The sequence below is a fragment of the Capricornis sumatraensis genome, chromosome 20 (assembly GCF_032405125.1).
Source record: "Capricornis sumatraensis isolate serow.1 chromosome 20, serow.2, whole genome shotgun sequence".
Taxonomy (NCBI): domain Eukaryota; kingdom Metazoa; phylum Chordata; class Mammalia; order Artiodactyla; family Bovidae; genus Capricornis; species Capricornis sumatraensis.
Window position 1 is genome coordinate 59738437 of NC_091088.1, and position 27984 is coordinate 59766420.

General features: G+C 51.8%; 1 protein-coding gene across 2 annotated transcripts; it reads right to left on the reverse strand.

Annotated features, from left to right (window-relative positions):
- SLC8A2 (solute carrier family 8 member A2) lies at nucleotides 1–27978 on the reverse strand. Of its 2 annotated transcripts, XM_068992253.1 has the most exons (9): nucleotides 27301–27978; nucleotides 22176–22840; nucleotides 15319–15741; nucleotides 9541–9644; nucleotides 9378–9395; nucleotides 7848–7972; nucleotides 7443–7542; nucleotides 2791–3069; nucleotides 1–377 (listed from the first exon to the last, which is right to left on the reverse strand). In XM_068992253.1, the coding sequence occupies exons 1-9, from the start codon at nucleotides 27976–27978 to the stop codon at nucleotides 1–3; spliced, it is 2769 nt and encodes a 922-aa protein (XP_068848354.1). The 2 variants fall into 2 exon arrangements, with proteins under 2 accessions (XP_068848354.1, XP_068848355.1); XM_068992254.1 differs by lacking the exon at nucleotides 9378–9395.
- Nucleotides 27979–27984: the final 6 nt, after the last annotated feature.

Below are 27984 nucleotides of genomic sequence, written 5' to 3' on the forward strand. Positions count from 1 at the left end.
CTAGAAGCCCCGGATGTGGCAGTAAGCCTCGAGGCTGGCGAAGAGGATGTAGAGGAACCAGAGGCCCAGGAAGAGCGCAGTGGTGGCGAGCTTGGGGCCCCGCGGGCCGCCCAGCTCGCCGCCGATGTGCGGCCGGCGGCGGTAGAGCAGCACGGCGATGCCCACGAAGGCGAAGACGGTGAAGAGCGTGACGGAGAAGGCCAGCGTGCCAGTGCGCACCTCGAAGGGGCGGCCCTGCACCGCCCAGTACACGGCGGCCACCGACCAGGCCACGCCCAGGCCCAGGAACACGTTCACGGCGTTGGAGCCCGTCACGTTGCCGATGGACGCGTCGGCGCACTGGTCCTGCAGCGCCGCCACCTTGCTGGCGAACGTGTCTGCGGGGCGGGGACACCGAGGGTCAGAGAGGGCTCAGCGGGGGACACCCTCCCCCCATCGCAAGCATCGGTCAGTCACCTGGTTCCCAGATAGGCCCACCAGCACCCTGCTGACCCCGAGGATCCAGCGTGGTCAGAGCTCCAGCAGAGCGCCCCATGGATTCAATATGTCAACTGAATCCTTGCCCCCAAAGCCACCAGTGGGATGTCCCATAGAACTAACGCGGTGGGAAATGGTAGAAACCAGACGATTTCCCCTTCTGGAGGTCTGGGCCCTTGATCCCACCCAGGGGGCAAAGCGAAAGTGTTAGTCACTCAGTCATGTGGGGCTGCCTCTTTGCAACCCCCATGGACTGTAGCCCGCCAGGCTCCTCTTGCCCGTGGGATTCTCCAGGTAAGAAAACTGGAGTAGATTGCCATTTCCTTCTCCAGGGGATCTTCTCCACCCAGGGATTGAAAGTGGGTCTGCCGCACTGAGGGCAGATTGTTTACCATCTGAGCCACCAGGAAAAGCCAGTCAGTTGCTAGACCTGTGCCTGCTGGCCACAGGCCCGGCTGCCTGCTTTGTTATGGAAGGTGTCTACATCCGATGGAGTACACTACCTGCTCTCTGGAACTCATCACCTGTCTCTAGGGGACCCACTGCCTGCTTTCTAAGGGACTGGTCTGCATGCAATGTCTGGATCCACTACCCGCTGTCTGGAACTCAGCGCTTCTATGGGACCTGCTGTGTGATTTCTGTCAAGTCCTCACCGTAGTCTATGAAACCCTCTCCCATCACCTGTCTCTTCAATGGCCAGCCACGTTCTTTGTATGGAATCTATCGTCTGGTTTTTACCATTTCCCACCACCTCTATGGGACATCTCACTAGTTGCCTTGGGGCGAGGATTCCGTGGACACATTGCATCAGTGGGGTCCCCTGCCTACTTTCTATTATTCCCCACCACAGTCTCCATCTCTATGGGCTCTGCTGCTTGCTCTGTATGGTGCTTGCTGCCTGCTTTCTGTGGCATTTGCTGCCTGCTTTCTGTGGGATTTGTTGCCTGCCTTCTGTAGAACTCAGTCTACTTCGAGTGGGACACACTTCTATATTGTTGTGGAAACCACTCTATTCTATGGGGCCCGCTGCCTACCTTCTCTGGGACTCGCTGCCTGCTTTCGATGGGAATCACTACCTGTTTCCCATGAACCTCCTCCTGCCTGTTTCCACAGGCCCGGTCACCCCATTGCCCCCTGCCTGGACAAATGTCAGGCCCCACCCACATGGCACCTCTTGCCCATCAGTTCCCTGCTTGGCTTCTGTCAAGCCTACAGCTTCGCTGCTCTGGCCTCCATCCATTTCTAGGTATCTTGCTAAGTTCGCAGGTCTCTAGAGTGGAGGGCAGGCCTCAGAACTGTTCACCTTGGTGGCTTTCTGCAGGCCCCATCACCTGCTTTCTGGGCCTACAGCGCCACCACCTGGCTGGTGAATGCCTTTGATGAGGAGGAAAACAAAGGTGTCAGGCTCCGAGCTTAGTCTTCTCTCTCCTGTAAGAATTTCTGTCTGCGCCGCCTGGTTTCTCAGGGACCCTGCCTCAGACTTGGGGAAAAGAAGAGATTCCTGGCCATGGTGATTCAGTAGAATATATGCTGCCATCTCTGAGTCTTCTTTCTATGGCATTTCCTCCCATATCTGGTTTCTGCTCTGCCCCTTATCTTAGTTGAAGCTTTAACTGGTGGGGTTAAAGCCTGGTGGCCTGGTTCAGATCATGCCCAGGAACAGAGGTCCATGGACTCTCCCATCTGGTTCCTTGGCAGGGGGAGGGGAGGTGAATATTAATATCTTGTTTCTGTGGAACTCACTGCATGGTTTCTACGAAGTCCCCACCTTCTTTCTATGCCCCTCCCCTTCCAACACCATCTCTTCAGTGTCCTGCCACTTTCTTCTGATAAAATCCATCATCTGGTTTCTACCATTTCCTATCACCTTACTTCTATGGGACATTCCACCTGGTTGCTTTCAGGGAGAATTCACGTCACATGGCTCAGGGGTTAAAAAAAAAAAAATCCACCTGCCAGTGCATGAGATGTGGATTCAATGGGCCAGGACGATCCCCTGGAGAAGGTAATGGCAACCCACTCCAGTATTCTTGCCTGGGAAATCCCATAGACAGAGGAGCCTGGCGGGCTATAGTCCATGGGTTCACAAAAAGTGAGACTCAACTTAGTGCCTAAATAACAACAACAAATTGAATCCATGGGCTCCCCCTGCCTAGATTCCATTATACCCAGCTTCCTATTTCTAAGGGACCCACCAGACTTGGTTCTGTGTGATTCTACCACCTTATTTCTGCAGGGCCTTTCTCCGAGGCTCCTCCACCTGCCTAGCTTCTCTGAGACCCTCCCCCAACAAGTGGTCTCCCAAGAGGTTACCGGGGATGGAGGTGCCCAGGGCCACGAAGACAACAGCGTTGACAGAGTCCTTGAGGCCAACAGTGCAGCCGAAGTGGGAAGCGAGGTCCCCGATGAGGGCGGTGAGCAGCCCGATGACCAGGATGCAGACACCGAAGCAGGCCCAGCCATGGCAGTACTCGGTGGGGGGCACGCAGGCAAACAGAACCTTCCAGAACACCGTCAGGAAGTGCATGACGTAGTCAAAGCACGAAGGCAGCCGCTCCTCCCGGGACCCGTCTTCCTCCTCCTCCTCATCCCCTGTGGGCACACAACCCAGCTGGGGCACACGCCCGTGCCTCCTTCCTCGCCTACAGAGCCCCCCTTCTGTTCAACTTCCAGACAGTCTCACTCCCAGACGAATTACTTTCCCAGAATCCCTTTCATCTAGGAGACTGTCTGGGCCCAGGTAAAAATATTCACTTTCCCAGAATCATCTGAAGCTAGAGGAGGCCGCGTGTCCAGCTAAAAATATCCAGTTTCCCAGGATCCCTTCTGCTAGGGGTGGCCAGATCCCCAGGTAAAGACATGGCTTTTCCCAGAAGCTTTTATGGTCACTGGCAGTCATGTCTGCACCTGGAAATATTCACTTCCTCTGATTCATCGCAGCTGATGGTAGCCACATGCTCAGCTAAACATGTTCACTTTCCCAGAATCCTCTGCACCTAGAGAGAACCCCTTACCCAGCTAACATTAGTCACTGCCCCAGAATCCCTTGAGGCTATCAACAGTGCTGTCCTCGGCTATAAATATTCACGTTCCCAGAATTCCATGCAGCCAGCAGCAGTCATGTCCTCAGCTAAACACTTCCTTCCCAGAATCCCTTGCAGCAGGGGCCATGTGACCCAGTCTGGCCAAGAGACATAAACAGAGGGTTTTGGAAAGCTCTAGCTTTCCCGATAGGGGTACTGTTATCATGGGTGTGTTTTCTGAGTTTTGTAAAGGATGCCTCATCCTTAGATTTGTTTGTGTCACCTATGGTGATCAAATTTAACCCACTTTTGACCTGCAGTGATTTGTGTAATGGGAAAGTGCAAATGAAATGTTTTCCTACCCTCACCCGAAACAGATAAGCAGAAAGCAATGAATGAGAAGCAATGAACACACTTGAGTGTGCCAAGAATTATATCTGGAGGGGTACTGATAAGAAACACTGTAACCCCTGACCAGCAGCTCAGAGCGAGGGAATAAAAGACCAGCCACCAAATGATGAAGCCACTTTCCATGGTCTCACCCACTGGCTCCTTGGACTGTCAAGGAGCAGAGGACAGCTGGTGGCCATGGAGACAGACAGAGACTGGTAGATTTGCCTCACACATCCCTTTCCTACTTTTCCAGCTCACACAGCCACTTGGCTTAAATAAAATAAGTACAATGGAATTGGGAATTAAAACTGCAAACGCAAATGCAACAGGCACTCTGTTCCTTCCTGTTTCCTTGCCTCTTTTTTTTTTTTCTTTCCCTGTCTGGAATAGGGACTTGTGACCTGGAGGTACAGCAGTCATCTTGCAAGCATGAGGGCAACAGCTGAGAATGGGAAAGAGAAATAAAGAAGGAGCCTGGGCCTTGAATGAACATTGCTAGGCTGCTGCTAACTTTTTATTGCCCCCTACAGATTTTTTTTTGTTCCATGTGAGAGATAAACTAGTGTGCTTAAGCCACTTATGGTCAACTTTTCTGTTGTCTGTCACTGAATGAATCCCTAACTGACCACATGGCTCAGGCTGGAGCAGGAAGGACACACTCTTAGGAAGGAGGGGGCTGCTATCATTGCATCTCTTGGGGCTTCCCTCTTCCCTGTTCCAAATCCTGCCTTAGCTCTCCATTGCTCTCAGACCCAGGCCCACAGTCCCACACCTCCAGTACCCACAGGCTCTGGCCTCCGCTTACTTCTCCAGCACCCCTCATCTAGAGGGAGCTTTATGAGTATGCTGTGGTTCTGGATCTGACGTTTTGGTATCAAATGCTGGATCTGCTGTGTGATCCTGAATCAGTGTCTTAACCTCCCTGAGCCTCCAAATAGCTATTTGAGAAATGGAAGCAATAATTGGACCTGCCTCGAGAAGGCTGTGATGATTGCATGAGTCAGGCCCTGTGATGCGGTCTCCCTGGGACCTGGCACACCTCCACTGAGATTGCTATTGTTCTGGCCATTGCTGTTGAAGGCCTTTTCCAGTGCCTGGGGGGATTCAGAGATGCTCAAAACCAAGTCCAGCCTGCAAAGAACATCCCACCGAGAATGGGAGGTAAAGGAAATACAAAAGCTCCTCTACGCGCAAGGTGGGACACGATTCATCCCCTAAGGAAGCGAGAACCAGAACGCTTTGTGTTCACATGGGGAACCAAAAGCCATTTGCAGAACAAAGTACAAAAGGCTCAATCCCCAACCCGGATACTCTGGGGACACTCATTAAATGAGTTCCCACAGGAAATGGACTTCAAAGCTGCCTGACACTCAACCCATCTTCATCATTATCATCATCATAGTGATTATTGTTACTGTTATTATTATCACTATTTCCTCTAATCACCTGCTTTCTATAGACCTGTGGCCTCCATGACCACCATCTCATATCCACAGTTTCAGTTTTATGAACCTTCTTAGGTTCACTACGTCCCTACAGACATTGTTCTGGCTTCCCACTGTTCTTGAAGCTCAAATTGCTTGCCACATCTTCTGAAACCTTGCCTGACCCACCTCCTGCCAGTTTTTTTATTTACTTATTTATTTGATCGTGCTGCATATGGGATCTTAGTTCCCCAACCAGGGATGGAACCCGTGCCCCCTGCATTGGGAGCCCGGAGTCTTAACCACTGGACCTCCAGGGAAGTCTCTCCTGCCAGTTTTGACAGCCTCAGCTCATAACCCCTCCCACCCTCTCCCACTTCCTTCTATAGGCTCTCTCTCTCCAGAAGCTTCCCTCATTTAAAACATTCCATGGCTCCCCACTGCATCTAAGATGACACCCCAGCCCCCTCCTGTGGCCTCTAAGGCCTTTGGGGTCTGGACCCTGCTACCTCCAACCTCATCCCAGTTCTCTTCTTCATGCCTGAAACCAATCACCGTCCCCAAATGTGCCATAATCTCCGACATTTCCATACGCATCACTTCCCTCCACCTGGCACTCTCTTCCTGGCCAACTCCTATTCCTATCTGAAAACTCAGATCAGACGCCTCCTCCTCCAGGAAGCCCTCCTTGACCTTCAAGCTGGGTCAGACACCTGGTCTGGGCTCTCCCAACCCAGGCCTGTGCACTCTGGCTCATCATTCTCTTGTGACAGGTCTGTGTCCCCCACTGGACAGTGAGCTCTGTGAGAACAGGGCCCAAGCTGTCATGAGCATTTCTTTGTCTCCAGCAATGTCCCTACATCAGACTGGGGTCAGAGAATCCCTTCACAGGTGGTGCTAGTAAAAAGCCTGCCTGCCGATGGAGGAGGCCTAAGAGACATGGGTTCAGTCCCTGAGTCGGGAAGATCCCCTGGAGAAGGAAATGGCAACCCACTCCAGTATTCTTGCCTGGAAAACCCAATGGATAGAGGAGCCTGGCGGGCTACAGTCCATGGGGTTGCAAACAGCCGGACACGACTTAGCAACTGAACAGCAACGACAAAAACAAGTGTACTATTTAGGTACTCAAGGCTGATTGATTCTAATGCAAATAAATGTACAATAAAATAAATGCATGGATGATACATATATATAAAAGAAGTAGATGTTGAAAGAAGAATGTGGCTCCAGAGGGGATGCCCCTTCCCTTCTATTAGGCTTCCAATCTGGTGTCTCTGGGCCCACTACCTGGTACTTTTCCACCCCTGATACCTGGCCTCTTCTGATCCCATCAACCAGTTTCTTTCTAACCACGGTTCCTTGTGTGTGTTTATTTTCCACCACGGTTGGCCTCTCTGAAGAAAACCTGATGCTTGCAAGGGACAGAAGTACTGAGTTCCACCCTGGCCTTTTCTCGATTCCCTGTGGGACTTCAGGCCAGTCCCTCCTATGTCTCTGGGCCTCAGTTTTCCCAATCTCTATCAAAAAGGGTCTCCAAGATAGCCTGTGAATCCATGTCATCATACATCTGGCCACCTGGGGGCAGTGTGGGCCTTCTGAGGCCTAAGGGGTGAGAACCACTGGGGTGGGAGAGTTGGGTGCCCTGGTGACTGTCTCCATGGTAACAGAGGAGCCCAGGCCCAGTAGGGGAGGCCGCATCATTTAACCTGTTTCTACCCTCCAATTGCCTGAATGCCAGGAGAAAGCCCAGGCTGGGACCCCTCCTTCCCACAGCGCTCCACCTCTGATCCTGTGTCCACCAACTTTCTGCTTCTCTGGCCTTCTGCCTCCTCATTCTCTACATCTTTCATGTATCTGAAAGATGTCTCTGCATCTCTGTCCTTGCTCGGGATTCTGTGTGCTTTTCTGTGTGTCTGTCTGTCCTATTTGTCTGTCTCTCCTATTTGCATCCGTTCCCTGCCTTCTCCTTTGTCTCTCTGTGTCTTGGTCTTTCTCTTTGCATTTCCCTGTGTCTCTCTTGTCTTCTCTCTGATCTTTTCTCCTTGTCCCTCTTCCCTTCTCCTTTTTATGTCTCTCTCTGTCTCTTCATCCCTCTCTTCTTCCTCTCTCCTCCCTCCCCACTTACCTGCGCTCACCGTAATTGCCTCTAAAAACTGCTCTCTCCACGAATGAGTCCCAATCACCAAAGCCAAGTTCGTTTTCTTGATGAGTTTATCCACCGTATTCTGGGGATGAGAGGGTAGGGAGAGACCATGGTCCATGACCACCTTTGGGCAGCTCCATGAGGGGTCCTGGGGATGGAGGCTCACACCCCATGCTCAGGGGTCCCCAACTTTCCATAGCTGGGTTCTACTAGCAAGAAGGGACAAGGGAGGCGTGTGCTGTCCATGGTGCTAACAGAGGGATGTGGAGGGTGCCCTCAGACCTTGGGTGCCCCTCCCTGTGACCCTCATAGTTGATCCCCTCTTGGACTATCCCCAAAGAAATGATCCAGGCAAGACTCCAGAAAAGTGGGCCCCCGGAAAATCACCTTAAAATCATATGACTCCTCAATGATGACTTCCAGTCGACAGTTTTCCCCGAGAACCGGCTTGCCCATTTCTGCTATCCTCCGAGCCTCTTCCTCCTCAGCCGTCAGTTTCCTGTCCCCGTCCCCTGCAGCATGAGGGGCGGGAGTTAGACTCCAGGGCACCTGCGATGCCTTCACTACCTCTTCCCGTCCATAAAGAAAACACCGCTCTTCTCTGGGATGCCTCTTTGGTAAGGCTTCCTCAGCCTGTCCCTACCTCCCATCTGACCACCACTTTCCCCAACCAGAGGCCCAGCTCCCACATGCTGGTCCGTGAAGTTCGGTTGGTGGACTCTGAGGTTCATATAGTAGAGGGGCTGTGTGACCATGGGCAGTGCCTTAGTCTCACTGTGCCTCAGTGTTCATATCTACAAAATGGGTACAATAACTACCGATCTCATAAGGTGGTTATGAGAGTTAAAGAAGTTAATTCATGTGAAGGGCTTAGAACAATGCCTGGCACACAATAATTTAAAAATGTTAGTTTATTATGATCACTGCCATCACCATTACCACCCTGTGGAAGAGGTTTTATATAATGATATATAATAGAAAATATATTATCTATCTATATAAATTTATATTGATATATAAAATAGATTTATATTGATTACATAGATTAAATAGCTTATATATACATAAATAGATTATACTGATCCTTTGCTCCAAGCCCAGCACTGACCCAATCCTAGGTCTCAAAAGAAAGCCACCCACCAACCAAGAACATTCTCAAAACTATGCTTGAGTGAGAAGTGACTTTGATTGTGTTAAGCTATTGGGATTTGTGGGCTTACTTCTTACAGCAGCTTGTATTACTTACCCTAACTAATACAATCTTCAGCCTCTCCCTAATCTTAACCCCCAACCTCAATTCTGATCTCAACTCCAAAACTACTCGGTCACTATCGCCAAGCCCCTGACCCTAGTCCCAACTCTCACCTCAAATTTCTGACCTTGGCCTCAGCTCTACCTTCAAATCCTTCAAACTCACCTCAAATTCCATACTGAGCTTTGACCTCAGTCTGGCCCCAGTTCTAATCAGATCCCATCACAAACTCAGAAGCCAATATCCGTTTTAATTTTAGCTTTGCTGCTGCTGCTAAGTCGCTTCAGTCTTGTCCGACTCTGTGCGACTCCATAGACGGCAGCCCACCAGGCTCCCCCGTCCCTGGGATTTGACCCGGTCCTAATACTGATCCCAGATCCCAACCCCAACCCAGTTCTATTCAACCCCAAACCTGATTCCCTCTGATGCCACCACAAACCCACAGCAGATGCTATGACGGACTTTCTTCCCCATCTTAACTATAAACAAAACATGATCTTGGCCTTTAAGCCTCTGTCACCCCAATTTCACACTGGTCCCACCAAATTGATCGCACCTGCAATCTGCCTCAAACCTGATCTGGAGCGGAGCTTGAGGCCTGACCCACCCCCAAGACCCTCCCTCCAGTGACCCCGCTCCCAAAGCCCAGAAGTAAGTCCACTCACCTTGGTTGAGTAGCAGAGCTGGGGAGAGACAGAGACAGGGAGAAGGTGAGATCTTCTCTGGGAAGCTCAGATCCATGAACTTGAAGGGGCCACAACTGAATCTCCAAAGGTCCCCCAACCCTGGACCCCTTACCTCTCCCACAGCCCACCCATCACCCCTCACCTGAAATCCCTCGTTTAAGCCACTGTGGCTGGCCCAGCTCGATGAAGAAATTATCCTTTTTCTCATATTCCTCGTCATCAACTATCTTCACCTGAAGAGTTTTCCTGAAGGGAGAGGCAGAATCCCCAGCATAAGGCCCCCTCCCCGTGACTCACCAATAACTCTCCCATTAGCCAATTGGTTTCTCGGGCACTCGCTCCATCTCAGGCTCTGTAATCTCATTCCATCCTCACAGCCACCCTGGGGGGAAGGTTCTCTGCTTATCCCTATTTGACAGAGACAAGCTCAGAAACATCTGAAGAAGCTGCTATTATTGTCCAGTTGCTCAGTTGAGTCCGACTCTGTGACCCACGGACTGTAGCATGCCAGCTTCCCTGTCCTTCACCGTCTCCCAGAGTTTGCTCAAACTCATGTCCATCGAGTCAATGATGCCATCCAATCATCCCATCCTCTGTCGCCCCCTTCTCTTGTCCTCAATCTTTCCAGCAAAAGGATCTTTTCCAATGAGTCGTATCTTTGCCGAGTTTGTATTGGATATTGACCTGAGGACCTCCCTCATGGTCCAGTGGTTGAGATTCTGCACTTCCAATGCAGGGGCATGGGTTCAATCCCTAGTTGGGAACTAAGATCCCACATGTGGTGTGGTGTGGCCAAAACAAAAAAAGCAAATTAAAAAACTCAAAATAAGTATCAACCTGAGGGATCCTGATAAAACCAAAGTTAGACTGGGTGCTTCCTCTGCTCAAAACATTCACACAGACTTCCCTGGTGGTCCAATGGTTAAGAGTCTGCCTGCCAATGCAGGGAACATGGGCTTTGCCCCTGACCTGAGAGGATTCCACATGCCACGGGGAACTGAGCCTTTGTGCAACAACGATGACCCAGCACCACCAAAAAAACAACAAAAAAAAACCCAACAGCAAGAAAACCCCGCTAAAAGAAAACAACATTCACATGGTTCCCATCTCACAGAGAATAAAAGCTGAAGTCCCGAGAATGGCTCACAAGGCCCCCTGAAATCTGGCCCTCATTCCCTTCCTGGCCTCTCATCCCTCTCCCCTCACCCTCCAAGGCAGCAATCTTTGTTCATTTATGTTCTTTGCTGTATCCCCAATGCCCAGAATAGTGCCTGGCATATAGTGTGACCTCCATAGACAGCTGTTAACTCAAATTCTTCAGCCTGGAAGACCCTCAACTTCCTGCCCCTTGTCTTCATTTGCAGGGGTAACTGAGCACTAACTGATTTTCTCAGCATCCTGGCTGCCATAGTAACCAGGGAATGGGAGGGGAGAAACAGCCAGAAGTTATCCATCCCCTTCAGGTACACCAAGGCCCCCCCTCAAGTATGAAGACCCACCACCCCACAATAACCCACAGCTCTGCCACTAGCAGCTATCTCAGCTGCAGGAACCACAAGGCTTGGCCCCAGAACCCAGAAACACAAACACCCAGCCCACACAGTCACCTAGCAGAGGAAGCATAGCCAATCACACCGCCCACACCCACACACCATCATACCCGCAGCCATTCCCCATGCAGTGGCAAAATCGCACGGAACCAGACGCCAATTAGCACAACACCCCCACCACAGCCTGGGCAACAATGCCAACCTGTAAGACCCCTGCTGTGATTCCATGTAGAGTCTCCTTGCTTATACCTCACTCTTTATGCCTCCTGGCGTCTCCGTTTATTCAGTCTCTCCCCAGCTCTCTGCCTTTCTCTCCGTGTTCTCCCCTCCCCATCTCCATCTCTCAGTGTCGGAGAGACTGAATGGAACAGCCAAACTTGACACAATCTAAGCAAAAGGGTCTCAACCATGCAGACATATCTAAACACATGAACACCCAGGACACAGTGACACCCAAAGATGGACACACAAGACAGTCACGAGGGGGCATACGTGCACCTCCACCTTCACCCACTCTCGGTTTCAAGACATTTAAAAGTTTCTGTTGGTTGAAAGAATGGCAGGCCCCCGCGCCCAACTTAGGAGTGGGTTGGGAGCTGTCCATGGTACTGAAACACTGCAGCCAGGTGGAGTCGTCTCCTGACACTTGCTCCTCACAGACTCTGACACACGTAGACAGCTGCTGACACACTGAAACACTGACAAGGTGATACACACACCTCTGACACTCATTTGCTTGCAGACATGCCGTGGTCCCCTGACACCCAGTGACAACGCGCACCAGTTGGCACTCTGACAAGTGTGTCCTCACGGGACCCAAAAGGAGGAGAAACCCAATTGGCAGGAGACAGCAAGAGGAACTGGAGCTAGATGAGGGTAGGGCTTCCTGAGGTCAAAGGAAGCAGCTTTAGGAGTATGGAATTAACAGATACACACCATTATATAGAAAATAGATAAGCAACAAGGATTTACTGTATGGCACAGGGAACTATATTCAATATCTCGTAATAACCCATAATGGAAAAGAATCTGGAAAAGAATATATATATATGCTGCTGCTGCTGCTAAGTCGCTTCAGTCGTGTCCGACTCTGTGCAACCCCATAGACAGCAGCCCACCAGGCTCCCCCGTCCCTGGGATTCTCCAGGCAAGAACACTGGAGTAGGTTGCCATTTCCTTCTCCAATGTATGAAAGTGAAAAGTGAAAGTGAAGTCGCTCAGTCGTGTCTGACTCTTCACGACCCCATGGACTGCAGCCTAGCAGGCTCCTCCGTCCATGGGATTTTCCAGGCAAGAGTACTGGAGTGGGTTGCCATTGCCTCCTCTGATACATATATATATATGGCTGAACCACTTAGCTGTACATCTGAAATGATCACAATATTGTAAATCAACTATAGTTCAGTTAAAATTGATCATTTTTAAAAAAGGAAACAGCCTTCCTCCCCAGCCTGACATTCTGCCATCCTCACGGCCTCCTTGTTCACTGGAAACTCCACTTTCCCACCCCTCACAGGCTCTGATTTCACACCCAGTCTCTTTCTCATCCTATCTCCCATTCTCTCGTGCTGACCTGAACTCCTCTCTCTGTAGCATCAGCAGGACTTTTCCTCCCCTGAATCCGCCTGGGTTCCTCTCAGAGAGAAGAATGTCTCTCTTTACCTCCCCGCACTTCTGTTCCTTTCATCTTCTTCCGTCTCAGTCTCCAATCCCTATTTCCCTCTTTGTTCTGGCCTCACCAGGTGACAGGAGGGATCTTAGTTCCCCCACCAGCGATTGAACCTGTGGCCCCTGCATTGGGAGGGCAGAGTCTTAGCCACTGGACCACCGGGGAAATCCCTCTTTCCCCCTCTCAGCTTACATCTCTCGTGGCACCTGTCTCTAGGTCTGCGTCTTTCTGTCTCGCTCCTGCCCTCTCTCTTTCTCACTCTCCACGACGCTGGCTCTCTTTCACTGGGTCTCTCCCGTCTCCCTGTCTTTCACCCATCTGGTTGCCTCTCTCTCTCCCTTCTACCCCATATCTCTGGGCGTCTCTCTTCCATCTCCGTGTTGATCCTGCCTGGGGTCAGTCCTCCAGCCTGGCTGTTTCTCCAAGCATCTCTAATTAGCGCTTGCCCATCAGAGAAAGGATGTGTTTCCCTGAACGCTAATTAGCCTCCTGCTCTCTGTCTCCTGAAACCACAGCTGGAAGCCTGGGCGGGGGCGGAGGGCAGAGGGTGTCCCAGCCTGGGGAAGCCGTGGGGGCGGCGGGGGGAGGAGAAGCCCTGTGGAAGCCCGCGGCCGCAGGCGAAAAGTTGATTAGACTACAAGCAGGACTGGGGCGAGCAGAAAGACAACTCCCTCCACGCCCTCTGCCTCTTGGGTGTGAGAGATGGGGCCTGGAATGGTGCTCTGGGCCCTCAACCCAAGTCAGAACAGAGAGAGATGGAAAGGTGTGGAGAGTCTGTGAGTAAATCCTGGGGACAGAAATCCAGAGATGGATGCAAACTCTCCCGAGAGCGAGAGACGCAGAGACGCACAGCGAGAAGAGGCAGGGTGAGCACTGAGCAGCTGCGCTGGGAGGCCGAGCCACAGAGGCTGGGATGGGGAGAGGGAGGGGGCGCGGTGGGGACTCTGCTCGGTGGGGTGAGCGTGGGCGGCGGGAGGAGGGAGACAGACGGGCTTGCGGGGGCGGCAGGGAGCGGGCGGGAGCCGGGATGTGAGGCTGCCGGCACACGCACCGGGGGACTCGGGCATCTGCGCAAGGGGGTGGCCGGGTGTCTGGGCTTGAGAACAGTCCTGACTCTGTGTCCGTGACTTTGCGTGTCTGCATGTGCCCGGCGCGCCTGTTGGTTCTGTCTGTCTGTCTACATACGCACTTAGCCAGCTCCTCTCCGGAGACTCGGTCTCCCACATCCCAGCCCTCCTCTCCCGTGTCTCTCCCTAGGCCCCCATATTCCTGCTCCGGCTTTCCCCAAAGCCTCGCCCACATTCCCCCTACCCAAGAGCTCCACTCCTTCCCCCTGCCCACCTCCTTTAGCGCTCGCCCTCTTCCGTTGTCCTCAGCCTTGGTCTTGCGTCCTAGCCATGAAATTAAAAGACGATTGCTACTCAGAAGAAAAGCTATGACAAAGCTAGACAGCATATTAAAAATCAGAGACATTACTTTGGCTGACAAATGTCTGTACAGTCAAAGCTATGGTTTTTCCAATAGTCATGTACAGGATGTGAGATTTGGACCATAAAGAAGGCTGAGCGCTGAAGAACTGATGCTTTTGAACTGTGGCGTTGGAGAAGACTCTTGAGAATCTCCTGCACTGCAATGAGATCCAACCAGTCAATCCTAAAGGAAATCAGTCCTGAATATTCATTGGAAGGACTGATGCTGAAGCTCCAATACTCTGGCCACCTGATGCGAAGAGTCAACTTATTGGAAAAGATCCTGATGCTGGGAAAGATTGAGGGCAGGAGGAGAAGAGGGTGACAGAGGATGAGATGGCTGGATGGCATCATCGACTCAATTGACACGACTTCGACCAAACTCCGGGAGACAGTGAAGGACAGGAAGCCTGGCAAGCTGCAGTCCATGGGGTCTCAGAGTCGGACACGACTGAGCGACTGAACAACCACCACTCAGACCCCACCTAGGTCCTTGGGCCCTGCCCCTTCTCTGTTCCACAGAATCGAAAGGGACCTCAGGGCACACTCCTCCATTCTACCGGTTAAGCTCGCCATATCCCTCTGCCCAGGCCCCACCCTAATTCCTCTCCTCTCTCCTCATTTGGCCATTCTTCCCGGTGTCACACTCTCTTCTCCCCAAACCAGCACAGTTCGCGCAGGACCCGCCCACATCTCGTCCCAACATCTTGACCCCACTCCTCACTCCAGTCACCTCCCTTCTCTCCTTCGTCCCACCCCTTTTCTGGACTCTACCGCCTCCCCAGGCCTCCCCATTTCCAGGGCTCCATCAAATCTCCACCCTGTTCCAAGACTGAGTGTGTGTTAGTCGCTCAGTCGTGTCCGACTCTTTGCGACCCCATGAACTCTAGCCCTCCAGGCTCCTCTCGCCATGGGATTCTCCAGGCAAGAATACTGGAGTGGGTTGCCATTCCCTTCTCCAGGGCATCTTCCCGACTCAGAGATCGAACCCCGGTATCCCGCATTGAGGGCAGAGTCTTTACCATCTGAGCCACCAGGGAAGCCCTTTCCAAAACTACGCCTCTCCGAGAGCCTCCCACTCGGAGGCCTACCCCGGCGTTCGGGCCACGCCAACTCTCGACCGCGCCCACTTCCAGGCCCCGCCCCCGTTCGGACCGCGTCCCGGCCTGGCCCCGCCCCGCTCGCGGGCGCCTTGTCTCCCCCGCGAGGGGCCGGCGGGCTCGCGCGCTCACATGGTCTCGTCGTCGCCGAACTCGAGCTCGCCGCACGCGTCCTCGTAGTGCACGCCGCCGCCGCGCGCCGTGCCGTCCACCGTGCGGTAGGGGAGGCGCACCGTGCCGCGCGCGCCCGAGCTGCGCACGACGCGCACGTCCACGGTGCCCATGCACTCGCTCACGTGCAGCAGGCGGTCCTGGAAGGAGAAGATGCCCGCGTGGTCGTCGTCCAGGATGGTGACGGTGGCCAGCAGCGGCGACACCAGCCGCCCCTTGGGCCGCCCGCCGCCGTCGGGCTCGAACATGCCCTGCGCGTCGCCCACGCGCAGGTTCAGCAGCCGCACGAAGAAGTGCTCGTCCTCCTCGAAGATGTCGTCGTCGATGATGCCGATCCGCAGCTCCTTCTGCGTCTCGCCCGGCTTGAACACCAGCGTGCCCTCGCTGCGGTGGAGGAGCGGGGAGAGAAAGGGGTGAAGTCGCTCTCAGGGCTGTGGGCCGGGGAGGTGGTGGGGGGAGGGTTCAGGGTGGGCTTCCTGGAGGAGGGGGCCGCACCACCCGAAGAACAAGTATAATGGTGGACAGACGTGAAACAAACAATACCGAGGGTGAATGAAGGTGGGCTTTTCCCGAGCAGGAGATGCAGAGGGAGAACAAGAACCATGGAGGGGTTCCCTCCCACCATGGAACTCATCAGGAGTAGTGGCAGGGGAGGGGCATTAAACAGGTGATGAAGGTGAGATCACGGCAGGCTTCATGGGAGAAGATTTAGTGGGCAGGAGACCTCCCGGCAGAGGGAACAGTACATGCAAAATCTTAGGGTGGAGAGGGAGGTTGCAGTGTTTCACAGCCATGCTTCTTGACTCTCAGTGTCCACAGGAATTCCCTGGGGCATCTTGTGAAAATGCAGACTGTGGTTCAGTAGCTCCGGGGCTTCAAGGCTGTGTATTTCTACTTAGCGCCCAAAGGACCCTAATGATTCTGCAACATGGACCATACTTGGAGTAACAGGGACATAGGGCCCACAACTGACATTGCCATACTTCCCATAAAAACCATTCTGTGCTCCAGATATCCCCAGGAGAAAATCCACGGTCTTTAACTTGACATCATTCAGTCATTCGACACATGCTTTCAGTGTGGGAACATGGGAACAGCGGTGCTGGGAACAATGGAAGAGCCCCATGGCACAGCCACATCACAGTGGCACTTATACATCTCAGGGCTTAATTACAGTCCATTCACTCAAGAGACAGGTAGTGAGCATCTGCTGTGTGCCAGGCACTGTTCGTAGTGTTGGCGAAACAGCAGCAAAACCAGATCAGGGAAGAATCTCTGGCCTGGTGGAGCTTCTGTTCCAGGGCGGGAGACGAGTAATAAAACATATAAAGTCAGGTGGTGATGATGCTATGTGGAGAAATTAAAGGAACAAGGGTAGAGAGTGCAGAGAAGGAGCTGTGTGAAAGTGGTCAGGGAAAGCTTGTCTGGGGGCAGGGGTGCCATCTGAGCAGAGGCCTGAGGGAGGGAGCCACGTGGAGGAGATCTGGGGAAGACTGTTCCTGTACAGGGAACAGCCAGTGCAAATGTCCTGAGGCGGCAGTGGGCAGGAGTGCTTGAGGAAGGTCAGGGATGCCAGTGTGGCCGCATCCAAGGGAGCAGAGAGGGAGAGGGTGGGAGATGGGGTGACTGAGGGACCAGGGGGAGATGTCATGGGGTCTTGGTGAGCCACGGTGAAGACTTTGGCTTTTACTCCAGTGAGAGGAGAGCCATGGAGGCCTCCGAGGAGAGGAAGGACATCAACTGGCTTAGGTTTAAAAGAGTGTTGGCTTCGTAAGCTGCTAAAGCACAAGCGAGATGCTCTATAATGGGCTGGAGGAGGGAATGAGGCCAAGACATTCATCAGGGTGAAACTTGGGCGGGACAGTAATGACTCTGGGGTGTTAACGAATGTCAAAAATCTGTCATTTACCCCTCCCTTCCTCTGTGGGGGAGGTAGAGAGACCCCAGGGTTCTGGCAGGGGTAGAACTGTATGACAAGACCTGGATGGAGGCAATAAGAGCTTCCTGTGGCTGCAGCCCTCAGCTCAGAGGGCGCTGTCCATGGTGGCTAAGGCAGGCCAACCTCCTCCGAGCTGCCTGAGCCAGCTGTGTGGTCTTGGGCAGTTAGGACTCAGCAGCCCTCGGAGCCTCGGTTTCCTCATCTGTAAAATGGAGTTAGTAACCCTGTCTTCCTCGTGGTAGTGTTATAAGGATTGAGTTAGTACAGGGGAACTGGACATTGTCCGTAAAGGGGCACACGGGCGTCATGTGCCTTCTGGCATGATGCCCTGAGGACATTTGGATTCCTGCCAACGTGCATCACCTGAATCTAATCATGAGGAAATATCAGACAAAGCCACACTGAAGATTGTTCGAGTAAGTGGCCTATTGTTTGCCAAAGTATCAGAGTGGGACTTCCCTGGCGGTCCAATAGTTAAGACTCGATGCTTCCAGTGCAGGGGGCGTGGGTTCGATCCCTGGTTGGGGAACTAAGATCCCACATGCCATGTGGCACAGCCAAAAGAAAAATTCAGACCAAAGTGTTGGCGTCAGCAAAGTCACGGAAAGACCGAGGGAGTGATCCAGATTGAAGAAGGCGAGAGAGACATGACAACCAAGTATGCCAAGTGGTTTCTGGATCAGATAGGAAGAGAGGGAGGGGTGAAAACACAGCTATAAAGGGCTAGACAAGGGCAACTGGGGACATGCAAGCATGGACTGTAGACTGGGCCATAATACGGACTCAATCTTAAACGTCCTGTGTGTGACCACTGTGTTGGGATGATGTGGGAGTATGTCATTATTCTTAGGAGATGCATGCTTCTGTTGATGGGTGAATGGTCATGCTGCCTGCACCTCACCCTAATAAAGTGCCGCCATTATTTTTTTTTTTTCAAAAACAAATTTATGGTTACCAAAGGAGAAAGGTGGGGGGTAGGTGGAGGGATAAATTAGGAATTTGGGATCAATGTAGACACACTACTATATATAAAAGAGATAATCAACAAGGACCTACTGTATAGCCCAGGGAATTCAATATTCTGTAATCACTTACATGGGAAAAGAATCTGAAAGAGAATGGATATATGCATATGTATAACTGAATCACTTTGCTGTACAGCCACAACTAACACAACACTGTAAATCAACTATACTCAAAAAAATTTAAAAAGTAAAGTAGCACCTCAAAAAATCTATTATTATGTATTGAAAAGCGTGAATGCCCACAGGACAAAATAGGCACAATTGGTGAATATCTGTGTGGAGGTTATATAAGGGTTCGCCAGGCTATATATTTGCAGCCCTTCTGCAGGTGTGAAATTTTTCAAAATAAAAAGCTGGGGAGAAAAAGAACATGGGGATTTTAGAAACCAGGTATCAGAATCATAGAAGGCTAGGTTCCCAGGACTCATTTTGTGGATGCACAAAATCTGAGAAGATGAAAAATCTTAGAACCATCAGATCAGAGATGGGCTGGGGTACAGATTAGAATACTAAAACCTTGGAATCCTGGAATCTTAAAACCTTTGACCCTTAGTGTGTTAGGATTATAGAGGCTTAAATCTCAGAATCTTGGAAGAGCTGTGCCATTTGAGGGTCATAGAGGTCATTATTAATTTGGAGACACTAAAACCCCACAGAACCACCCTAGCCTAGTGATGCCTGCGGGCAAGTTAGAAAAAGGTATCCCTTCTTCAAGACACTCTTTCCATGAATCTGGAACTGTCGCCATAGACACAGAACTCTACAGTGTCCACTATGTGAATAGCACTTCCTTAGACATGTTGCTCTTTTGCAGTGCACAACCTCAACAACTGTACGTGACAGCCTTACCTGCCCAGACTGAGGCAGGAACTTACCCCAGGAACAGGGGGCAGGGCTAAGCTGGGGCTGGAACTTACGTGTCCTCCCTCCCAGCCCTAGACCTAAGCTGCCTTGATAAGTGGTGCCAGGCCTGTGACTATCAACTGGGTTGGGAGAGCAGAGACATAGGGAAAGGTGTCAACTCTTCCTAGCTCTGGCTCCACCACTGAGCAGCATTTACTCCTTCACTTCAAACATCTCCTTCCCGAGGTCATTTGCAGGTGAGAAGGCAGCCTCTGATCCCAGCAAGTGATACCTGTACTCACTTCCTTTTGCAAAGGCTTGGGGTTTTGACGAGGGCAGTGCGGACCAGAGGTGTGGGTTGGAGTGGAAGGATGAAGAGGCGGACTGACGGCAGGCCCTCACATGGTGAATGCCTTCTCTTCAGTCGAAGGAGGGTAGAGATGTGGGATGAGGGGAAAGGATGGAGGGAGGAGGTCATGGGTGGCCAAAGGGGTCCCATGCTAGGGGATGACAGAACAAAGATGTGAGCAGTTCAGTTTCAACTTAGTAAGTGAAACTTATGAGAAGATCAGCCATCAGCGCTCTCTCCTGTATCCTGCTGTATTTTTCTTTACTCTTCACACCACTGATATTTTAAGACACTGAAGGTGCACTTTCTAATGACCTGTCTTTCCTAAGAGAGTGTCAGCTGTGTTAGAACAGGCAGGGATTTCTACGTCTTTCATTTATTGCTGGTCTCCATTGCCCAGGTTCGTTGCTGGCACAGAAAAGACACATGGTACATGTTATTACTATAGGAAACCACAAGAGCTGGGCTGGATGAAGCACAAGCTGGAATCAAGATTGCTGGGAGAAATATCAATAACCTCAGATATGCAGATGACACCACCTTTATGGCAGAAAGTGAAGAACTAAAGAGCCTATTGATGAAAGTGGAAGAGGAGAGTGAAAAAGTTGGCTTAAAACTCAACATTCAGAAAACTAAGATCATGGCATCTGGTCCCATCACTTCATGGCAAACAGATGGGGAAACAATGGAAACAGTGAGAAACTTTATTTTGGGGGGCTCCAAAATCACTGCAGATGGTGACTGCAGCCATGAAATTAAAAGACGCTTGCTCCCTGGAAGAAAAGTTATGGCCAACCTAGACAGCATATTAAAAGCAGAGAAATTACTTTGCCAACAAAGGTCTGTCTAGTCAAATGTATTGTTTTTCCAGCAGTCATGTATGGATGTGAGAGAGTTGGACTATAAAGAAATCTGAGCACCGAAGAACTGATGCTTTTGAACTGTGGTGTTGGAGAAGACTCTTGAGAATCCCTTGACTGCAAGGAGATCAAACCAGTCAGTCCTAAAGGAAATCAACCCTGAATATTCATTGGAAGGACTGATGCTGAAGCTGAAGCTCTAATACTTTGGCCACCTGATGGGAAAAACTGACTTATTTGAAAAGGCCCTGATGCTGGGGAAGACTGAGGGCAGAAGGAGAAGGGGGCAACAGAGGCTGAGATGGTTGGATGGCATCACTGACTCAATGGACATGAGTTTGAGTAAACTCCAGGGGTTGGTGATGGACAGGGAGGCCTGGAGTGCTATAGTCCATGGAGTCTCAAAGAGTTGGATGTGACTGAGTGACTGAACTGAACTGAACTGCATGGGAGACTTGCACATCAGTTAACAAAACATACTGTAAACCTATAATTCTTGAAAGAGTGTGGTATAGACAGATCTATTGCACAAATACATAAAGAATTTTGTGGTCCATGAGGACACAGAAGTTATTACCTTGTTTACTTGTCTATGTTGAACCCTTAAAAAAAATCTGAATGGCAGATGAATAAAAAACAAGGTCCTCCTGTATAGCATAGGGAACTATATTCAATGTCCTGTGATAACCATAATGGAAAGCATATGAAAAAAGAATATATATATGGATAACTGAGTCACGTTGCTGTACAGTGGAAATGAACACAATATTGTAAGTCTACATTTCAACCAAAAATTTTAAAAAACCTCTGGCACCTAGTAGGTGCACAGTAGGAATAGCTGGCTAAGGTCAGTTCTGCTCAAAGAGGGGTGAGGAGAGGGACTGGCAGGGAGACACAGGAGGGCTCAGAAGGTGGGTGGGTTGATGGTGGAACCAAAGACCCAGAGGCAGTGCGGACACCGTCTCTCCTCTTGACCCCACTTCGTTTTCCCCCACAGCACTTGCCATCACCTGATGGTTTTGTATGTTTCATAGTGTATAACTTTATTGCAACTTGAAGGTAGGGACCTTAGCCATCTTGTTCACAGAGGTATACCCCTGGCACATGTAGTAGGTGATTGATAAACTTTTTTAGGACTTCCCTGGTGGCGCAGTGGGTAAGAATGCACCTGCCAAGGCCGGGGACATGAGTTTCATCCCTCCAAGAAGATTCCACATGCCCCAGAGCAACCAAGCCTATGTGCCACAACCACTGAGCCTTCGAGCTGCAACTACTGAACCCTGAGCGCGTAGAGCCTGTGCTCCACAAGAAGAGAAGCCACCGCAAGGAGAAGCCCGTACACCGCATCCAGGAGTAGCTCCTGCAAGCCGCAACTAGAGAAAGTGCCTGCAAAAGCAACAAAGGCCAAGCGCAGCCAAAAAAAAAACCTCATTAAAAAAAAATATTTTTTTACTTTAATAGTGGCGTGGTATGGAGCTATAATAAGGAACGCAGAGCAGCGTCAAGCACAGGACGGCACAGATGTATCATGGACCTGGGAGCAGCCGCCCACGGTGGTCAGTGGACAGCCACGCTGTCCGTCTTGTCCAGCATCCTGTGCCAAATGTCTAGAATAGTACCTGGTTCAAAGTAGAGTCTCAGCAATGAATGAATGAATGGATCCAGCAAGTCGGCCCATGGCAAAGTAAGGATGGGTGCCAGACGCAGCCAGGAGACAGAGGAGCCTGGAGGCTGCCGGACGGCGGAGCCTGTGACCCGCGGACCGCCAGCCCTCCCTGCCCACCCGCCACCAGGCGACCCACCTGTACTCATAGTCCGAGCCGGCCTTGGCGGAGCCGTCCTCCGTGCGGTAGTCCACGTAGAAGGTGCTGTTGCCCTCGCCGCCCTGGCAGGTGACCGACAGCAGCACGGAGCCGCAGTTCTCCAGGCAGTGGTAGAGGCTGGGCTCGAAGAAGATGCGGCTGGCGCCGTCGTCCTCGTCCTCGCCGGGGCCGTCGGCCGGCGTGGCCCTGCGCGAGGCGTCCACCGCGTGTCGCCGCAGCACGTTGCCCGCGCCGGTCATCAGCCGCGTGGCCTGGATGCGGTAGAAGGCGCGGCTCTTCTGCTGGTGGAGCAGCGCGTAGTAGTTGGCGATGCCCACCAGCTGCTCCAGCTCCTTGTCCGGGTGCTTCTGCTTCAAGTCCTTGAGGATCTGGATGACCTCGCGGCGGCTGGCGTCCAGCTCGCGGGCCTCGGCGGGGCCCGGGCCCAGGCCGCCCACCTCGCCCGGCGCCTCGGCGCCCACGAACGTGCCGTCCAGCTCGATGCTCTTGGGGGGGTCGCCCTCGGCGCCGATGATGATGCCGCTGCGCGGGTCGGTGCGGTAGCGCTTGTACACGTACTTGTAGAAGAGCAGCCGCTTGTCGGCCATCCAGGCGAACACCACGCACACCGGGAAGAAGACGAGGGTCAGCAGCGCCTCCCACACCTGCGGGCGGCCGCGCGGGTCAGGATCGCCGCGCCGGCAGGGGGCGCGCTCGCCGCCCGCCCGCCGCCAACCTCCCCAGCGCCGGGTCCCTGCCCTCACCCGAGCTCCTCTTCTGAATCTCTCCCCATCCGGCCTTCTTGCTGTCTCTGCCTCCTCCCTCTGTCTCGCTCCTGTCTCTCTTCATCTCAGCCTCTCCCCGTTTCTCTGTGTCTCTGTCTCTCCCTCCATCTGTGTCTCTCCCTCTCTCTGGCTCTCGTCTCTGCTTCTCCTTGCCTTTCCCCATCTTTCTGGCTAGGTTGGTCCTTATCTCTTTTTCTCCCTGCCTCTATTTCTCCCTGCCTCTCATTCTCTATGTCAGCTGGCTTGTTGTTTGTTTGTTTGTTTAAGCTGTAAAGGTATTTATTTATTTATAACTAATATTTATTTATTTATTTGGCTGCACCGGGTCTTAGTCGCAGCATGCGGGATCTGATTCCCTGACAGGGGTCAAACCCACGCCACCTGCACCGCAGCGCTCCGCGTCTTAGCCATTGGACCGCCGGAGAAGTCCTTATGTCAGTTGGTTGTCTCTCTTTCCTCCTCTGTTTCTTCCTTTCTGGTGGCCCCTGTCTCCTTGTCTCCGTTGTCTTTTATATCTTTTTTAGATGCCTACCTCTCTCTCCTATGAGATTCTTCCCTGTACCCCCGGCTTCTCTCTTTATGTCTTTATGTCTCTCCTGCCCTCACCCTTTTTTTCTCTCCCTTGGTCGCATCCAGCCATCCATCCACCGTTTGTCACGCTGCTCAAGTGCAAAGAACACAGACATCCTCAGCCACCACCAAGTCAGGGACACGCCCCACCCTGTGGTCCCAGCCCCTGTCCAGGGGCAGTGCTGGTCTCTCTCTCCATCTTTTTCTCCCGCCTCATTGCCCCTCCGCCCCTCCTCACCCGAGATGCCTCCACTTCTCCAAACTCCACCCATCACCCAGGGTCTGCCCTCTTCCTTTCCTCCAACTCCTCCCCCCTCCCCCAGTGAATACAGCCTTTGCCAGATTCTCCTTCCTTAGGATTTGTTTGGCCCTTAGGGATTGGACTCTGACTCTAAAAGAGGCACAAGTTTGGCTCATCGTCTGACAGCCTCATAAAGCAAGTTCTCATGTTTACATGCTACCTCCCCAGAGAGACAGGGCAAGGCTGAGTTTAGACGCCGGTTCTAGAAGAGGGATGCCTGGCCCAGGCTCTTATGTGTAAAATGAGGACGTTCCAAGACTGAATGAGCTCACGCACTCCTAGCACTCAGCCTTGTCAGTTACTGATACGTGGAAGATAGACAAAATGTGAAATTAATGTGATCGTTATTACTAGTGGGCTTCCCAGGTGACTCGGTGGTAAAGAATCTGCCTGCCAATGCAGGAGACCTGGGTTCGATCCCTAGCTCAGGAAGATCCCCTGGAGGAGGCCATGGCAACCCACCCCAGTATTCTTGCCTGGAGAGTCCCATGGCCAGAGGAGCCTGGCCGGCTACAATCCACAGGGTTACAAAGACTCAGACACGGCCAAGCCCACATGCATTATCTCTACTTTTATAGTGCCGTCACCATATTACTATTATCTTGAGCTCTTTGCACTCTGCGGCTCAGGCTGCCCATAGTCTGGCAGAAGGCACATACAGGAAACATCCACCAATACCTGACAGTTCTCCTTGAAATATTCATGTAAAGATGCATATGTCACCTTTCTCATTAAAGATAAGGAAGAGAAGATTAAAGAGCATTTACAAATCGGATGGCCCCAGAGGTATCTTTAAAATGAGCCTGGTAGGGAAAATATCTTTAAGCTCTCATTTCACAGCCCCTTGTTGCTGTGTTTACTGGTTCAGAAAAAAATTGGACTTGGAAATAGTACAACCACACAAAGCCACCGGCAGGTTTGTGAAAAGAAACTGAATTTTCCACGCAAGCTGTAAAATGAGCTCTTGCCTTGTGCTCATTGAACTGGCCAGTGTCTACGCTGTGGGCGATTCTCTCTTAATCAGAAGCGAGATCTCCAACACCTGAGATCTGTTTTCTTCCCTGCAGGTAAACAAAAGGTGATTCTAATAGATTCATATCTGCCTGTGAGGGCACCCACTGGTGGTCCAGGGGCTAAGACTGCACTCCCAATGCAGAGGGGTCTGGGTTCAATTCCAGTTCAAGGAACTAGAGCCCATATACCACAACTAAGAGTTTGCATGCTGCGACTAAAGATCCCGAGTGCTGCAGTCAAATTAATGGATTGAAAAAAAAAGAGAGCCTCGCTAAAATCAGAAATGAAAAAAGAGGACCTCATGTAAAGAAGAAGGGCTTCCCTGATGCCTCTGTGGTAAAGAATCTGCCTGCCAATGCAGGAGACATGGGTTCGATCCCTGGTCCGGGAAGACCCCACATGCCTCGCAGCGACTAGGCCCATGCACCACAGCTGTTGAAGCTGTGCTCTGGAGGCTGTGCTCTGCAACAAGAGGGGCCACCGCATTGAGAAGCCCAACTAGAGAGGAGCCCCCATTTCTGTGCAGTTAAAGAAAAGCCCTCGCAGCAAAGAAGGCCCAGTGCAGCCAATACATAAAACTGTTTAAAAGAAGAAGTACCAATGGTCTAGTCCAACCCCTTCTATGGTTCAGATGTGTAAACCGAGGCCCAGAGGTTATGGGCTTTGCCTGAGGTCACACAGCACTTCCGGAGAAAACCCTAAGCCAGACCCATCTCCTCCCTGCCCCCGTTCAAAGCATCTAGGAGGGACTGGCATCATCTTGATCTCATGCCCATTCTTTCGGTTATTTCGTGAAAGCATTCCAGAAGTCTGGTCTCCGTGTTACTCCAGAAGGGATCCTCCAGAACCACTTCTGCACCCAGACCTGCGGCATTTCACACTGTCTTCCCTGTGATGGAGCCAGCTCCTTCTCAGGAGAAACCTCCTCCCTCCCGATCCCACCTCCTCCCCACAGTGTCTAAAATCCATTTCACAGTTTTGGTGTAAATCCTTGTCACGGATCACTTGGGACAACCCGAGTCAGGATAGCATCCTTTTTAAAATAGTGCCTGAGACCGTGGGAAGCATCGTCTGTACTTTTCACCTTGGCAGCCAGGAAACTCAGCACCACAGTCAGGAGTCAGTCACAGTAACCGTCTCCCTTCCTCCCTCATCCCTGTCTTCTGGTGCTCCACCTCCCTCTTTTCCTCACTGTGGTTTCTTCCTTCCTCCTGCCTAGATAACATCTGCAAAGAATATTTATACCTCTAACTTTACATCTTTCCTGGAAAGAAACTATAGCTGGCAAAACTTGACAGATATGTCTGAGTAGATTATACACTTGGATAAAGGAATCCTGGGTAGCCTCAAATAAATTATGCATGTGTGTGAGAGAATTAAGCCAGGCCCATGAATAAATTATGCAAATGTAGGTGGCAATCGTGGGGCTGTGGGAAATAAATTAGGCGAACGTTTTAAAGGAGACTAAGCAATAGGCCCGTTAAGACACTGGATAAATGAGAGGCAAGTGATTATGTGAATGCGGGTGTGAATTATGCAGCTGTGGTTCTAAATTTTTTCCCACTATTGGAATAAATTATGCAAAGTGGTCTTTTCAGTGGGCTGGGTGTATGCCTAGGTTGGACTCAATATGGGTATGAATTACAGTGAAGTGGTATAAATTATCTCAACGTCAGCAATCAATTATTAATAATGAATGAACTATGCAAACCACGACTGCATATCTGGCAAACACAAAGCTAGATTATGCAGATACAAAGTCCATGGGCAAACTATGCAAATTGCACCAAGTTACTCAAATCAATTAGCACTGTCAGAAAACACAGGGCTGGATTCTGCAACTGTAAAATGAATTATGCAAATGGGGGATGTCTAATTGCAAAAGTGGAAATAAATTATGCAAAAGGCAGGGAGTATAGGAAAACACGTGACCATACCTGGCAAATACCTGACTAGACTGTCACATGCCTTACACGGATCACTAGGACTCTGTTAGCACACATGGCACCCTTGTGAGAGTTCAAAGATCCCATTTCCAGATGGGCATATTACAAAATGGCATCTGGTTCTGCATGGATGAGCTCTTTCCAGAGTTTGCAATGCCATCCAGACCTGGCTTAGGGAATACCCACCAGACTCCAGCCCCAATTTGCTCTCTCTGGCCCAATGCCTTTGTGCAATGCACGACCTGGACAACCGTACCCGGTGGCCCTCTCCGATGTGAGCATATGCTATGCTAAGTCACTTCAGTCGTGTCTGACTCTGTGCAACCCCACAGACAGAAGCCCACCAGGCTCCCCCATCCCTGGGGTTCTCCAGGCAAGAACACTGGAGTGGGTGATGTGAGCATGCGTTTCTGCAAACAGAGGCATTGACTCTCCAACCCCAGGAGGCCACCCCTCTGGACTGTGCAGACACACATGCACCCAGGAGATGTCCGTGCATCCTTGCTCACCTGGACCACACCCGGGGAGAAGACGGCCAGGATGAGATAAAGCCAGACGTAGGCGAAGATGCTCCAAGAGGCGGTGACAAAGAAGACCCTCAGGTGCTTGATCTTGCGGCTCTCACCGGCCGGGATGACATAGATGCACACGGCAATGACCACAAACATGTTGAAGGCAGCGCTGCCCACGATGGTGCCCGGGCCCAGCTCACCCGCCTGGAAGTTGTGGCCGCAGACCTCAATGACGGACAGCAGGATCTCTGGGGCTGAGGAGCCGAGGGCCATGAGGGTGAGGTTGGACACTGTCTCGTTCCAGATGCGGACGGTGCCCACGCTGGTCTCGCCGTTGGCCTTGGTGATGGTGATCTCCTTCTCCTTGGACGTGATGACCTCGATGGAGGCCATGAAGCGGTCGGCGATGATGGACACACCCAGGAACATGTAGACCATGGCCACAAAGTAGACCACGGCCCGGGCTGCCTTGTCCCCCAGCGACGGGTCATCGGGCTCCCAGACGGGCAGCAGGACCCCTGGCTGGCAGCGGTTGGAGCCCTGGCAGCCCCCTGTACTGCTGGCATCGCTGTCATTGGCCGGGGGAGGTGGCAGGGAGGGGGTCGGGGTGGCCGCCCCTGAGCATGGCGGAGTCCCCAGGAGGAGTGCAAACCCCACCAAGGCCAGGGGAGCCATGGAGGG